The 14769-nt window shown below is 31.6% G+C and overlaps 4 protein-coding genes across 9 annotated transcripts; 2 read left to right on the forward strand and 2 right to left on the reverse strand.

The window, feature by feature from the left end:
* The first annotated feature begins 1003 nt into the window (after nucleotides 1-1003).
* Crk (Crk proto-oncogene, adaptor protein) lies at nucleotides 1004-5059 on the forward strand. The gene is made up of 3 exons (XM_012365274.2): nucleotides 1004-1814; nucleotides 2338-2693; nucleotides 2775-5059. Exons 1-3 carry the CDS (start codon nucleotides 1780-1782, stop codon nucleotides 3251-3253), a joined length of 870 nt encoding a protein of 289 aa, XP_012220697.1. The 5' UTR covers nucleotides 1004-1779; the 3' UTR covers nucleotides 3254-5059.
* Nucleotides 5060-6014: 955 nt separating this feature from the next.
* Nucleotides 6015-9728, reverse strand: AMPKalpha (AMP-activated protein kinase alpha subunit). Of its 2 annotated transcripts, none has more exons than XM_067356818.1 (10): nucleotides 9436-9728; nucleotides 8652-8764; nucleotides 8394-8535; nucleotides 7713-7951; nucleotides 7432-7638; nucleotides 7231-7336; nucleotides 6819-7153; nucleotides 6524-6687; nucleotides 6282-6441; nucleotides 6015-6192 (listed from the first exon to the last, which is right to left on the reverse strand). In XM_067356818.1, the coding sequence occupies exons 2-10, from the start codon at nucleotides 8752-8754 to the stop codon at nucleotides 6101-6103; spliced, it is 1548 nt and encodes a 515-aa protein (XP_067212919.1). In that variant the 5' UTR covers nucleotides 8755-8764; nucleotides 9436-9728; the 3' UTR covers nucleotides 6015-6100. The 2 variants fall into 2 exon arrangements, with proteins under 2 accessions (XP_067212919.1, XP_012220696.1); XM_012365273.2 differs by having other exon boundaries at nucleotides 8652-8767; nucleotides 9436-9727.
* Nucleotides 9729-9927: 199 nt separating this feature from the next.
* On the forward strand, nucleotides 9928-13737 carry LOC105671276 (sec1 family domain-containing protein 2-like). 5 transcript variants are annotated; one of them, XM_067356808.1, is made up of 11 exons: nucleotides 9929-10057; nucleotides 10275-10547; nucleotides 10626-10862; nucleotides 11085-11354; nucleotides 11444-11629; nucleotides 11704-11970; nucleotides 12122-12250; nucleotides 12335-12566; nucleotides 12832-12940; nucleotides 13133-13279; nucleotides 13390-13737. In XM_067356808.1, the coding sequence occupies exons 2-11, from the start codon at nucleotides 10350-10352 to the stop codon at nucleotides 13601-13603; spliced, it is 1989 nt and encodes a 662-aa protein (XP_067212909.1). In that variant the 5' UTR covers nucleotides 9929-10057; nucleotides 10275-10349; the 3' UTR covers nucleotides 13604-13737. The 5 variants fall into 5 exon arrangements, with proteins under 5 accessions (XP_067212908.1, XP_067212909.1, XP_012220693.1 ...); XM_067356807.1 differs by having other exon boundaries at nucleotides 9928-9945; nucleotides 12832-13279; XM_012365270.2 differs by having other exon boundaries at nucleotides 12832-13279.
* On the reverse strand, nucleotides 12534-14741 carry Xrcc2 (X-ray repair cross complementing 2). Its single transcript, XM_012365276.2, has 2 exons — nucleotides 14583-14741; nucleotides 12534-14477 (listed from the first exon to the last, which is right to left on the reverse strand). Exon 2 carries the CDS (start codon nucleotides 14430-14432, stop codon nucleotides 13635-13637), a length of 798 nt encoding a protein of 265 aa, XP_012220699.1. The 5' UTR covers nucleotides 14433-14477; nucleotides 14583-14741; the 3' UTR covers nucleotides 12534-13634.
* Nucleotides 14742-14769: the final 28 nt, after the last annotated feature.

The raw sequence follows: 14769 nt of genomic DNA on the forward strand, positions 1-14769 counted from the left end.
TCGACACTGACGTATCTGATGACGATTCGAACCACGAGTATAACACGAAACAGCTCTTCTAATCTTTCTCGATAGTCTAGATGTGTCTTTTGACTCAAATCAAGTTTTACGACAGCTAAATAAACATTACGTTATAAATGCTACTATCTTATCGGATCTATCTTTCTTCCTTGAAATATTATATTATTGTCGAAAGTCATAATTGAAATGAATCATAGCTTGAGATGTTTGTAGACTTTGAACTGCTTTGATTATATATATTATCTTAATTGTATTAATTTCAATTTATTTATTTTGTTTTCGACTGCCGGTGTTTGTGATTTGTCGGAAATCAATAATAAAACCGACAGTTATTGACAACTGAAATTTTAAATCCCATTTATCGTTCAATAATTGAGAATTAGAGTGATATTTATGAATCTTCCACGTAGATTTAGATTTGATCAAAAATTGAGAAATCATATTATTCGCGTTATGGAATAAACCTGAAGTTACAGCTTCTTCATGATTTGCTATCTGGATACGTACGATCATGTAACGCATGTTTGCATTCTTTGCACACCGGAAATGTCATTGGTCTGCACGTATACCTTTTACTTACGCTATACTTGACTGATCGTACAATTATCTTATTTACGAAATGGTTGCTTAAACTCCAAATGGGGAACATAAATACAAGTTTTCTTTTAATCTGTGCTACGAAATCTAAACAAGTTTTATTACATAATCATCATTTTTTTTTAATTCTGACTGCAGAGTCGAAAGCAAGATTTCGTAATAAAACTTTCACAACTTTGATTATTTTAATATAGTTAATTAATAATAAATAGCCTTGAACTTCAAAAATATAAGATAGAAGATAAATATAAAAATTACAAATTTTTAATTTCCGCATTTATGATTATATTTATGGGACGTGATGCGGTTTTTCATTTGAGTTTTCTCTTCGAGTTTTACATCCAAGTTTAATGTATCCTCGCGATCCAAGTTTAGTAACTTTCGCACCGTGGACACAGGCCTTATGTCTATCCTGTAACTTGCGACGGCAATATTACTGCTGTTACATGACGTATACGTATGCGTAGTTGTAATGCACTATTTAATAACTTGTAATAATGCGTTATAATAGCGATATTATCGTCAGCAGTTTTAGGATAACATATTAGTGTAAGTAGCAGTCGTATAAAGTAACGCGAAGGAAGATGCGCGAACGTTGCGAACCGCCTTTAAGTCACGACAAATGTCGTACTATTCTGGCGACCATTTTTGTGAGATTGCTATCCTAGCTTGTTATACGGGATATTTCGTGCGGTCAATAAACGTCGTGCTAATAGCACGTGGTAGTTTCGCGACGAGATTTCGGTAGAGGGAAATTTTTGCTCCTCGATTTATAACGAATAGCATAAAACGCCGCATGCATTTACATAAATATGTAGTCAACCGTTCCTCATCCACAGTCGTGTTGGGAATGTTTAATGGAGGAGTGATAATTAATTGAGTCGAGGAAAAAAAGTAATATCCGAGTGATTTCCGCTGTGTTGCCGGAGACGTGCACACTATTTCAGCAGCTGTAAAGTCCGCACGACAGATCCAGAACCTGGTTGTGGCGTGGTTCACAAACGTCATGGTTCTTTATTATGCTGGAGCTTAGTTTATTGTCTTTCTCACTCTCTCTTTCTCTTCCTATTGGTGTACCCGTAATATATTAATTGATAATTGACGAAGGAAGAAGCTATCGTTTCAGTCTCTTGGATTCTAATAAGGGTAACGCGCGTAACAATGGCTGCAACTTTTGATCAGTACGACAAATCAAGGTATGTGTTGTGAGAGAATTCCCATATTTTGATTCATCGAGCAATCGGTATCATGCACGTGTTGTATATTGTCACATAATGTTTGAAATTGCGGCTGCATATTACTTCTAATGTAATACGTTTATTTAATGTATTTTTATATAAAATTTCATGATATTTTATCTAGGTATTTTATTTTTTTAACAGTACATAAATCATTTTTAGTCCATGTGATATCAATTATATTTTTGTTTTAATTTAATATTTGTTGGACAGAAAATATATAGAAATCTTCCTAACTAAATGACCTTTTAATGTCTATCAAATTGATCTCTTAGGTATTTGTTTTATGTGAGAAGTGATTTGTTCTGAATAATAAATATTGAGCAATTCTGTTTTTTTTTTGTTTTTGTTCTAGAAGGATAGGATTAATTAAAATTTAGTTAACTTAATTTATAGAAATCCTTGTAGAAATATTTGTAGGTCAAATCATTTTTCTATGAAGGATTTAATTTGTTGTATTCACTGCGTGATTTTCTTTCAGCTGGTATTTTGGTGCTATGTCACGACAAGATGCTTCCGACTTATTAATGAGTGAAAAAGAAGGCGGTGTATTTTTAGTGCGAGATAGTACTTCTATACATGGCGACTTTGTACTATGTGTAAGAGAAGACAGTAAAGTTAGCCATTATATCATTAACAAAATACAACAAGCAGATCAAATTCGATATCGGATTGGAGATCAGATGTTTGCAGACATTCCCAGTCTTCTGGCCTTCTATAAGTTGCACTATTTGGATACTACACCATTAATTAGGCCTGCTCCGAAGAAGACACAAAGAGTAATTGCAAAGTATGATTTTGAAGGCAATGATTCTGAGGATTTACCCTTCAGAAAAGGTATGGACAACTTTCTTAAGTCATTTCAACTCGTTACTGTTATTTGATAAAAGTATATTAATAAAGTGGATGTAATAATAGGTGATATACTTACTGTAATATCGAAAGATGAGGAACAGTGGTGGACTGCTAGAAATAGTGTTGGACAAACTGGTTCAATACCAGTGCCATACGTTCAGAAGTACGACGAGGATAGCCATATAATAATAGAAAATAACTCGCGACCTGAGAGTGGCGGCAGTTCCGGATCTAATTCGAATTCGGGACCCATCTCGCAGGTATCTCATGCAGAAGTGACCGGACAAACCACGATAACGCGAAGATCAAACATTCAGAGAACACTACCAGCTTTTGCAAAAGTGAAACAGGCAAGAGTGCCAAATGCGTACGATAAAACTGCACTTAAATTGGAAGTAGGTGATATGATAAAAGTGACAAAGACTAATATTAATGGCCAGTGGGAGGGTGAATTGCATGGTAAAGTCGGGCACTTCCCATTTACGCACGTCGAATTTGTAGATAATGAGACTGGTGAAGAGAGAGACAATCAGGAGATTTAACAAAAATTCTCCGAATGTGATACGTTGTATGTGTGACAAAGGGGAAAAAGATTCTTCCTATATTATCAAAATTTAGGTTATTAATACATCTATTATATGTACTATCACACGGATATGCTTATCTCATCTGAATCAAGTCTGAACAACTATATTATATTTACATTCATTTCATTATTGCATGTTACATACTGCAAGAATAGACTCCATATTTTCGTGCAATATGTTGAAACATAACAGACGTTTAAAGATGTGCGTTAGTATCTCTACAGTGTTAATAATTTAGTCACTTGTCAATCCATAATCTTGTGTTATACATTGCTAATTGCCCAAAGCACAAGCATAATTTTATCAAGTTATTAGATATAGATATGTAATAGAGCTATATATTAGTATCTCCTTGTTATATTTCATTAAATATTGAAATTACATATGTTTTGATGAAATAGCGAACAAAACAATTTTTGTAAAGGATACAGTATTTATAGAATAGAATTTATAATGATATTAATTTACAGTTTTAAACTGTCAAGTTATATGTATAATATTTCACATTTTTTCTTACATAGATCTTAATATAATGCACTAGTTTAATATACACATGTAAGTTTTTATTGTTTATCTAGGAATTTATTAGTACTTGAAATGAATAATTCAATATACAAAATTCTTCATACCCTCAACAAGTACTCGTAGAGTATCTGTTAATTTCTCGAAAAGATTATGTTATTGATAAACAAGTTATTACTTTTATTTATAAATCTTACAATAAAGAAGGCATGCTTTTTAAATTGTTTTATTAGTAAATACTACAGTTATACATATGTATTCCTGAGAAGTTGTAAAATGGTAGATTCTGTAGTAAGAGGAATATATGGTAAATATCTTCTAGTCAAAAACGTAGTAAAACTATGATAAAAGGGCAGGGTTCCAGATTTCACACAGAATTTAACGGATATACAGTAGTGTGAACAAAACGAACACGATGTAAGTCAGACACGTTCACGAAATGGACCAATAAGACAGACATAAAAAGAAACGGAAACATGTAGGATAAAAACGGTCCTAATTGTCCGACTTTCCGCACAGCGAAATCCACGCATTAATCAGCGCTTTAAGAAAACGAAGTCCGTCATTGCACAAGCAAGATTGTATCCGCTTCTTCCTGTGTCTGTTTGGGATCTGCCCGACTTACGCTGCGTCCGTCTCGTTCGCACTGCTGTGTGCATCTGGACCGCACTTTGATAAAAGTATACTGTATATATCCTTGTCACATTGTTCCATTATCATTGCCAATACGTCTGGATAGGACATTCTAAAGATTAAAATAACGACAGTACGGCTGTTCTGCAAATTATGAAGTATCTTTGTCATAGTACATATAATATCTGTTAGCCATAGGTTGTGCCACGATCGGAGCAACTCGTACTAAAAGTTTGTATTTATATAATAACGATGGAAAGACTTAATTATATCAAATTTGGTTATTATTGTAGAGTACAATTATGTAGAGTGTTTTATGACTTTTGGGAAATATTTTAATATCAGATTCTTGAATAATACTGCATTTGCAAAATCAAATGTTTATTATGGAAAAGTATGATTACGTAATTTTTTTATCAAAGTATGTGCTATTAAAAGATTTTCTGGCGGCCATGAAACATCTTGTATATTGGAATTTGCAAATAAAACCTCGTACAATGTGTATTGTAGTATTTACTAATATTTGAAAACTAGCAAGTCTGTACCATTTATCATGTATGCAATGTTTTATTATATTTTCGGAATATAATTGCTTTCATTATTCAATTTTTTAATTTACTGTGTATTTGATATCTCCATCATTATCATCATCGTCATCAAGTTGCGTAAATTTACTATTATTTTTCTAAAATTGTGTGCAGTATTAAGAACTGGAAGTATTCCGCATCAAGAAAATTTATGTTTAGGCAAGATTTTCTCCCATTTGATATTTTAACGAATATAACAGGATTTAATTTCCATGTATTTTTTTTTTATACTCGATATGTAAAGTAGGCAAGCTGAATATCGTAACAGGCAGTTCTTTGGCAGCGTTACAAGAATCAAGTCGCGCATTTGTATAAAATGAAGCGAATAACTCCTTATATTCCAATGAGACATGGTGCTTAAATAAATTTTCAATATAAGAATTTATATAATGTGATACCGGCATACAAATGTTCAAATATTGATTTAAATAATTCACATGTATTTCCGCATACCTTCATTATCATATATGTTAATTTGAAAATTTTCTACTTTAAATTTAATCAATCATAGTAATTGTAACACAATAAAATCATTATATTATAAACTGTTTTGATCATTTCGACATACATAAACTATCATTTCATTTGAATGTACAACATATATATGAGATAAATCTAAATATGCATATAATATATATTTTTCTAAGCGTACGCACACATTTAATTTTTCTGATAATAAATTCATTTTATAAATAATATATGATACATCAGGAATAATAATTTTTGAATATATGTGTGTATGTGCGCGCGCGCGCGTGTGTGTTATAATTTATAATAGATCGTAATAATGTAACATTCTCAATTATAGTATTTAACAATAAATGATATATATGTATATAATGTTGATTATTGATTATAATCACGTTATACATCTTTTACAGGCGATTGCATGCACGAAATTCAATTAAAAAATAGATCGAGCTCGAAAAATATAACTCTTATCGAACTTAGCTTGTAAAAGGCAAAACTCGTGATGGATTTTACAATAACCTGTGTTTATTTCGTACTGTACAATTTTAAAAGCAACAAGATTTAACATAAATTTCAAAAAACAAACGTGTTATCGCGCTAATTGTGTAATTAATGCCGCGCACATTTCAAAAAATTCCATAGTATGATGGCCCGTTGCTTGCGGAGGCGGTAATGTTGGATCTAAGAGAACATTTTTTTGTATCGTTTTACAATGAGATTATGTTTATAATTATGCATGACTCAGATCTACGTTCAATGATTCAGCTTACCACGTCCAATATCATCCTCTTCGCTCGATAAAGACTTGAAGTCCAGTAAATAACTCTTATAATCAACTTGATACAATTGTAGCGACATTTTGCTATACCTGTCGGTTAACTGATTTTTGTGCCGTACTCTAACACTGTATGCATTTATGATCTTCCATTCCTGAAAAAAAGGACACTTTGCTGTGATATCGTACGATAAGGAATCGATATAATATGCAAACTTCGGACGCAACCAGTCTTACAAAGTTAAGCGCCTTCATGGCGCGATAAACTTCATTCATAATGTCGGTCGGTTTCGACTGTGATCTAATTCCCAAGTGCCATTTCGCTCTTTTTACAGGTGTGCCGCGATTACCTGGCATTTGCGCAGGTACGCTACTCTGCGAACCTTGACGTTCACGATATGCTGCAACATTAACATTAAAAGTACAATCACATTATATATTACATTATATTTTATACACAAACTAGTCCACAAAAAATAGAGAACTTTTCAGCCGCGACGTGAAGAGAAAATTCGTTTGATGTTTTACATACGTGCTATTCTTTCTGGATGAGGCCTCAATGGACTGTTGTTCGCATCGTTCGGGCTGAACGTGACCGGTGGAGGGCTAGACGCCACATAAAAATCTTTCAATTCCGCCTTCGCGGCTTCATCCGCAATTCTCTTATTGTCTATGATTAAGTGATAAGCGATTGCCAACTGATCATGCGGATCGCCGCCCAACAGCGCGGAATGCACTTCCGGTTCTTTAACATTAAACTTCTCGCACACTTCGTTCACGGCATCTATATCAATGACGGATGAATCTTGCTCTACAGGCGACGGGAATAAGTACGATGGTAAATCTTTTTGGAACCATTCATGTTTCCTGAAAATGAAAAATATCATTAAATGTATAATGATAACAACATTTTTAATGAAGCACTCGTATGTTATTTAATGTACTTTATATCTTCGATAGTTGCTCTTTTCATTGGATCGACTTGTAACATGTGGCATAAGAGGCTAACAACAGTTTTATTCAAATATTCCGGAATGGGAAAGACACCAGCTAGAATTACAAAACATTTACAGTTAAAAAAAAAAGATGTTCATTCGTGAGCAATATTTTTGGCCGATTCATTCTCTTCAGGAACGACAACTTACATTTGATTTTGCGAAAGAGAGTAGGAACATGTTCATCATCGAATGGTAAGGTGCCGCAAAGTAGCGCGTACAATATAACACCGCAGGACCAAATATCTACTTCGGGGCCAGCGTACAATTTGCCGGATATAACTTCTGGCGCAGCGTAATTCGGAGAGCCGCATGAAGTACGTAAGAACTCACCATCCATCATCATGTTCGACAGACCTACATTTTTGCGGAAGAATATTTAACCACTTATGTGAAATGCAAGTGTCAGTATGCCAACTATAGCCAAGTACCAAAGTCTGCGATCTTCACATGAAGATTGTGATCTAATAGAAGATTTTCCGGCTTTAAATCGCGATGAACTATCATATGCCGATGGCAATAATCAACGCCCGATATAATTTGTTGGAAAAATCGCCGTGCTTCGTATTCCTTAAGCTTGCCATGTTTAACAATATAATCAAATAGCTCTCCACCCGAAACATATTCCATTATCATGAATATGTCTGTAGGAGTACTTATGACCTGGTATCTATACAAATCCAATATGTATTAAATTTTTTATTAGATATTTTAATAACGCTTATTTAAAATTTAAGATGTTATACAAGCTAATGTGAATTACAAAGCTCTTGAATGAATAAATAGAATTCGGATTTAAATCAGAGCCTACTTTATTGGAGCAAATAAATTTATTATACTTCAAATCTTGGTAATAAATTAACATTTTAATTCTAATTTTGAGTCTCTTTTAAAATAATTAGATAAATTGAATTGTTAAACGTACAAAAAGAAACAAGATAGATTAATAGAATAAAATATTTTGTCAAAATTAAAATAAAATCTAATAGAATACCTAAAACAAATACCTCATGTTTGTATCCAAAAAAATTTATATTGATCTTAAATAGATCAAAATCGATTCGATTAGAAACGCTATAATATTGCAATTCCGAACTTCAATTAATACTTACAGTTTGATGATGTGAGGGTGTCTAAAGAGTTTAAGATTTTGTATTTCTCTGCGAATTTTGCCTACAACATCGAGGCTTTTGATCTTTTGACGATTCAAGATCTTCACAGCAACTTTGTGCTTTGTTAAAACATGTTCTCCAACTACAAATATTACAAGCATTACATGAAAAAAAACATAGCAACAAGTTTTTTGCCTTACATATATTTTGCACGCGCACACACACATTCACACAAAATATTTATTTAATCATACGTACTTTTTACTTTGCCAAACGTGCCTACTCCTAAAGTTTGGCCCAATGTATAATGGCCTATTTTAACAATGGGCTGTGGTTGATTATTTGAAAGTTTTTCAGACATTTTTATTTGACTGCTATATAATTCATAAAAATATATTATTAGACTTAAATATAACTAAAATACACATTAATTAAGCATTATATAAGCACATTAACAGGTTTAAAAATTCTACAATTATGCTCAAAAGTTAATATGTATTAACAGAAAGTACTCTACATAATTTTGATCAGTAGTTTACTTCTTACTATCATGTAACTAAAATACAAAGTTTAGATGACAACAATAATTCAAAAATCATTTCTTGACAGTTAAAATATTAAATTAGAAGTTTAATCCAATAAGTAAAATAACGTCGTATTATCAAGAAAAATGGCTGTAAAATATGCATATATTTAGTTCACATTTCAGGTTTTATTTGTATAAAAGATTGGATCCATTATTCATCTATAGATAAGATTAAAGAGAAACAAAAACCGTTTATTATTATTATTTTTTATGTAACTTGTTTTATTGTTCTTATTATTAAATTACTTTGAGCAAACTAAAACGTCAGCAAAATCACTTGTCATATCGCGATAATGCTTGGCACATGTTACTCATTTGTATAATTGAGTTTAAACTACGGAATAAACTTTCTTGCATAAGACTGCACTGCGATTCATAATAAAGAAAAGCGTGTAAAGCATAAAAACCCCAATTACAAAAACGCACAGCCAGAATGACACAAATAACCTTAATCACCTGATACTAATTTATTCGTTTCTAGATGATCTTCTTATCACATAGGTATGGTGCCATCAATTTTATCGGATTGACTGTGTCATCACTCGAGTGATAATAATAGAACACGGCGCACTTTTTGCATTATATAGCTGTACAAAAATATTCACTCAAAAATAATTGTAAACAAATCAAGAGATTATCCATTACAGAATTTGTGAGAACTCGATAAAATCGTCGTTCACGATTAAAATACACATGGCTTCTATACGTATATATATAATATGATCATCGATTGAAATGGATCTAAAGGACACAGAGTGTGTATAGCGATCATAGACGTAGCAAGCATAGACGTATGTTAAGTCTGTATCAGACTATGCAACTCGTTACAGCAATTCGCGAGCAGTAAACTGCTAGAAATGCACCATACAGCACACAGCATTTCTAGTAATTTACTAGATTGCTTGCGATTGCTGCAACAAGTTGCACAGTCTGATGCAGGCTTTATAGAATTCAATGAGTTCAATGGTATTTCTTTATCTGGTTATTTCTGTTGACATTTGTGGTACTTTGTATATGATAATCAGAGTTATTTATTAATCATGTGGCAAGTTAGAATTATCATTAACGCGAGTGACATGTAAAGATTTTTATTGCAATTACAATGGTTACAATTTAATGTTAAATTTTGCTTAAAAAAATTATAATTTATTATGGTTATCGATGTGAATGATATATGAATGTGATTGTTATGCTAAAAAATCAACATTATTTATTAAATGTTATTATATTCTTTATACTTTATACTTTAGAGGGCCAACTCAATAATATTAAATTATAATTTTATTCTGTTTTAGTTCTTAATCGTTTATTTTCAAAATAAATGTGGAAAAATTATCTCTACGATACTTATGGAATACGCATAATTTATAATGGAAGGCATTAACAATTTGGAACAATTTCTTACTGATATTTGGCACGACATTGCCAATCTCGTGTACGAGTCCACAGTCTATATAGATCATGCAGCGACAGAATGTCTACACTGGCATACTGGTGGCAAGATATCCTCTTTTTTTAAGGATGCTGGTGCAATATCAATTTATGAATTGGCTATGTACAATTTCCATGTATGTCACTTAATTAAAATATTATCTGTTTCTTTCAAAAGTGGAATTGTTAGTTTATCAATTGTCTTTGCTTTATAGTATGTGAAAGTAAAGAACTGTAAAAAGGCAGTTATTATTTCAACCTCCAACAATTCAGCTTTTTATCACCGCACAGTTAAAATGATAATGGAGAAAAATGCATTTGATTGTTGTACAATCATCACTGCTGCCCATCCAAATGTACTGAATTATGAGGACACAGTATCATTAGAGGACAGAGTAGATTATATCAAATTGAAAAGAGATATAGAAAATTGGATGTATTCTAATCAGCAGGTAATATCAATTTTATTTGTGCATACTTTTATCTAAAGAAAAGATAAATGAGTCAATTTAAATTTTGTTAAAAATGTTGATAATAATAGAACATCTCTGCTGTTTCATCGAAATTTGTACTTATGATTACGCTAGATAGATCTATATTTGTATTATACAAACTATGTTCAGTTTTTAACTAAGTTTCTCGTATATTATTAAAATGTCATTATTGATTTATAGGAATGTTCGATGGCAATACTTTTTCGACCAATTTTTATTTGCTCAATTGACAATGGTTTTTTCTTGACACCACCTTTCAATGATCTATTACCTCCTTTAAATAGTACGCTAGTAAAAGATTCCGAGCACATGATTGATCATTTCATAAGTTTACTTAACAGTTTTTTTATGCACTTAAATTTGAAAGAAGACATCTACTCGATTGGGAAGTTTAGCGAATATATTGCTGCAAAATTAGAAATGTCACAGACAGCTATTACTCGTAGAAATGTAAGTATATTTCATTATGTAAAATAATAATATTGAGTACATTGTTAGAAGATTTAAAGTGTTTTATTTTAATATTTTATATACATCAGAATTTAGGGGGTGCAAAAGACAGAGGAGTGTCTTTAATTTTCGTCGACAGAACATTAGATCTTTGTACTCCTACCAGTAATAATACTGAATCGTTACTGTCCAGAATATTGTGCACTTTGCCTCATTTACCTCATCACTACAATGATGTCGCAATAAACATGTCTCCTCTATTTTGTAGTTTGCAGGTAGGTAAAAAATTTATATGATGTGTATTTCATGCAAATATAAAAATATTGTTTGGAAATTTTTATTTGTCAAGGAACCTATTGAGGTACCAGGATGTTTAGCCAGCAATGACAGTAGTCTAATGAATATATTAATCACGAAAAAACAAAAAGAGGTATTGACTACCATTAACAAAATGCTCATCGACATTCTATCAACGAAAGAAAATGTAAAATTAAAAGAGAATCTCAAAGCAAAACTGACAACGAGGATTTCCGCTCATAGTTTAGAGAAACTTGTAAATAAATTCAAAGATATAGACGATCTCCATATTATATCGGAATCAAGTAAAAAACTTCAAGTATGTGCTCCAATAATAGAATATTAAAGCTTAATTGCGCAATATGCTTTGATAACGCCAGATTCTGAATGCTATTCTCTGCATAATTTTATCACGCATACAACTTAAAAAAATTACGTGCTTAAATGTTACTTAAATTATTTTATTGCAGGTGGTGCTAGGAATTATACAAGCCCTAACATCGGAAAAGACTTCCCAATTAGAGCTGCTGATTAGTCTTGAGAAATTAGTTTTGCAAAACATAGCTATCAGTCGTGATTCTACAAACGTGCTTGGGCAAGTAATTATCATACTTAATTTCTCATATTCTTAATCTATACACCTTATTTCATAAGGTTATATTTATTCTTTTAAATATTTTCAGTTCAGTAATATAATAAAAACTCGCGAAACGAGAGGCTTAGATACTGACAATATATTGGCACTCTTGGTGCATATTTATGCATTTGTTGGAACTGAAATACAATTCTCTTCTCAGCAAGAGGAACAATTGAAAGAAACCATAGCTGACGCTATATTTGAGGATATCACGAAATTAAATGAAAACAGGATGGATAGCAAGATATCGGTGTATCAGCAAACTTTATTGCTTTTTGGTTCGTAGAAATAGAATTACAAGATAGAGAAATAACGTATCAAAATATATAAATTTGCTTATCAAAATTGTGTTACATGAGTAATGATTTTATCAAAAATATCAATTATGTTATATTTAATTAAGTTATATAAATTGAATACATAAAAATATAGAGATCATACTTAATTATATATAATTATCTTATTTAATCACATATGGAAGAGTATATAAAATATAAATAATACATAACAAATAAAAATATTGAAATTATGCATTTAAATTAGGTACTGCTGATGCCGAGATTTTGAAGAAAACTTCTACAAAAATGGCGGAACACATTATAAGTACTCTACGTGAAGTAGCTCAGCAACGCACTTTTCTGTCTGATTATACGTATGAAACTATATCGCGCATTTTTAATATAGATAATTCAAGTAAACGAGAAATTTACTTTGAAGTCGAATATATATCGCATATCTCTAATTTTTATATTTTATATTTTGAATTGTGTGTATTTTATGTTCTTAGTATTCATGTTTTATATTTGTGGAATGATCAGAATTATTTCATTTATATTTTTTATAGATCTTTGATGTCTAAATCGAGTTCTCAAGAGATAGTTCGACGTGTTGGTATCTTGCAACAATTACTAACAGATGTGCTCCATCCAGATAGATATGAACTTCTTGATTTACACCAGAAATCATCTTCATTTATGTCTGCTGGTTTAAAGTAAGTGAAGTCTATAGTAGATTTACATGTTATGTTTTAATTAAATAGTCAATTTTCATATAAAAATCTTTGAAAAATCTAATTTTGTAATAACAATATACTTTTAATAGCTTATTCTCAAAAGGAAGAATGAGACATCATCCATGTGATAATAATTGGATTATTATTTATGTCGTTGGTGGCATAACACCAGAAGAAGTAAAAGAGACGAAAGAAATTATATCATTATTCAATCCCAATTGCCAAATAACAATGGCAAGTACAAAACTGTTAAATCCGTTAGATATAGTAGATAATGTTCTTCTATCATCAATTGATTTTTAATTAAAAATATGTTACTTCTAATATTCTTATATCATTGAAGAATCCACTTTATGCCAGAGTCAAAAATTGAATAACGAATCTGTCTTACGTTCTTGGCGGATTGTATGTTTGCAATAAATTCGTGAGTTACAGTATTTTTACAAAGTTGTAACCTATAATTTATATCTGTCCCTTCTAACACATTAGTGTATTTTAGATGCGCTTTATGTTCATGTACTGGTTCATCCCACTTTGTGTAAATTGTCATGATGTGAAATTGAGACATTCGAAGTTGAATAAGTTTAATCAAGCTTTTTGCATATTGATCCATACTGAGAATTTTTGTTCTCCTCTCCTGCCAATAGTACGCCAGTATATTATCTATGGCTAGCATAGCGACTCTATTATTCCTAATAAGCTCATCCTCCAGCATGTGCAGAGTTAATTGGAGCTGTTCGTTGTTACAACAACTAATCACAGTCAAATTTTCTAAGGATTTATTCACGATTAAGTCTATTGTGTCAACTGCTAATTGTGTATCAGCTATATTGCGAATCATGGAGGACATAAGTTCAGCTACTTTACTCATCCGGATGTGACCAAGTGTATCGATCAGTATCGCATGGACGTTGTGTCCATTAATTTTAATTCCGTTATACCGTTCAGGCAATATACATTTTGCTATAAATTGACAAAGTAGTAGGGTTTTTCCAGTGGACAAACCTCCAACGATTTCTATGACGCTCTTGTTGTCAATGTCAGAGAACAAAACTTCATCAGGATTAATTGATTGCAGTTTCTCGTTGAATCTAGACAACAATTCTAATCCGTCTTCAGAATGGAACTGCATATTATTATTGATTTTGGTGCATTCGTCTCTTTCTTTCTGTTTACACTATTACAAAGTTTCAATTTATTATTAAATTATTAATTCATAAAAGCTATATTAATACATTAAGAAATACTGTGTTAATTATTGAAAGAATTGAATAAAAAATACCTGAATAACAACAAATCACATCCAGATTTGCAGACGAAAAGCAATCCAGGTTATACTACAAGAGGTCGCAACCAGTCATAAGTCCTTCTTGAAAAAGTAGGGGACAACTAAAGCGCCACTATACTGTGTACCAACAGGACCCATGGTTTAATTATTGTGGTATAACGAGTATAATGAGTATAAATCA

The sequence above is a fragment of the Linepithema humile genome, chromosome 6, assembly GCF_040581485.1.
Source record: "Linepithema humile isolate Giens D197 chromosome 6, Lhum_UNIL_v1.0, whole genome shotgun sequence".
Lineage (NCBI taxonomy): Eukaryota > Metazoa > Arthropoda > Insecta > Hymenoptera > Formicidae > Linepithema > Linepithema humile.

Excerpts from the sequence above, each read along its gene's own strand:
- Xrcc2 (XM_012365276.2), bottom strand. The coding sequence starts at position 14,432 with ATGCAGTTCCATTCTGAAGACGGATTAGAATTGTTGTCTAGATTCAAC.
- LOC105671276 (XM_067356807.1), top strand. The coding sequence starts at position 10,350 with ATGGAAGGCATTAACAATTTGGAACAATTTCTTACTGATATTTGGCAC. Across the intron at positions 11,971-12,121 it reads AATCAAGTAAAAAACTTCAA|GTGGTGCTAGGAATTATACA; the intron begins GTATGTGCTCCA and ends ATTTTATTGCAG. Across the intron at positions 12,251-12,334 it reads CTACAAACGTGCTTGGGCAA|TTCAGTAATATAATAAAAAC; the intron begins GTAATTATCATA and ends AAATATTTTCAG.
- AMPKalpha (XM_067356818.1), bottom strand. The coding sequence starts at position 8,754 with ATGTCTGAAAAACTTTCAAATAATCAACCACAGCCCATTGTTAAAATA. Across the intron at positions 8,536-8,651 it reads CACGTTTGGCAAAGTAAAAA|TTGGAGAACATGTTTTAACA; the intron begins GTACGTATGATT and ends TAATATTTGTAG. Across the intron at positions 6,193-6,281 it reads AGAGGATGATATTGGACGTG|ATCCAACATTACCGCCTCCG; the intron begins GTAAGCTGAATC and ends ATGTTCTCTTAG.
- Crk (XM_012365274.2), top strand. The coding sequence starts at position 1,780 with ATGGCTGCAACTTTTGATCAGTACGACAAATCAAG. Across the intron at positions 1,815-2,337 it reads GATCAGTACGACAAATCAAG|CTGGTATTTTGGTGCTATGT; the intron begins GTATGTGTTGTG and ends ATTTTCTTTCAG. Across the intron at positions 2,694-2,774 it reads GGATTTACCCTTCAGAAAAG|GTGATATACTTACTGTAATA; the intron begins GTATGGACAACT and ends ATGTAATAATAG.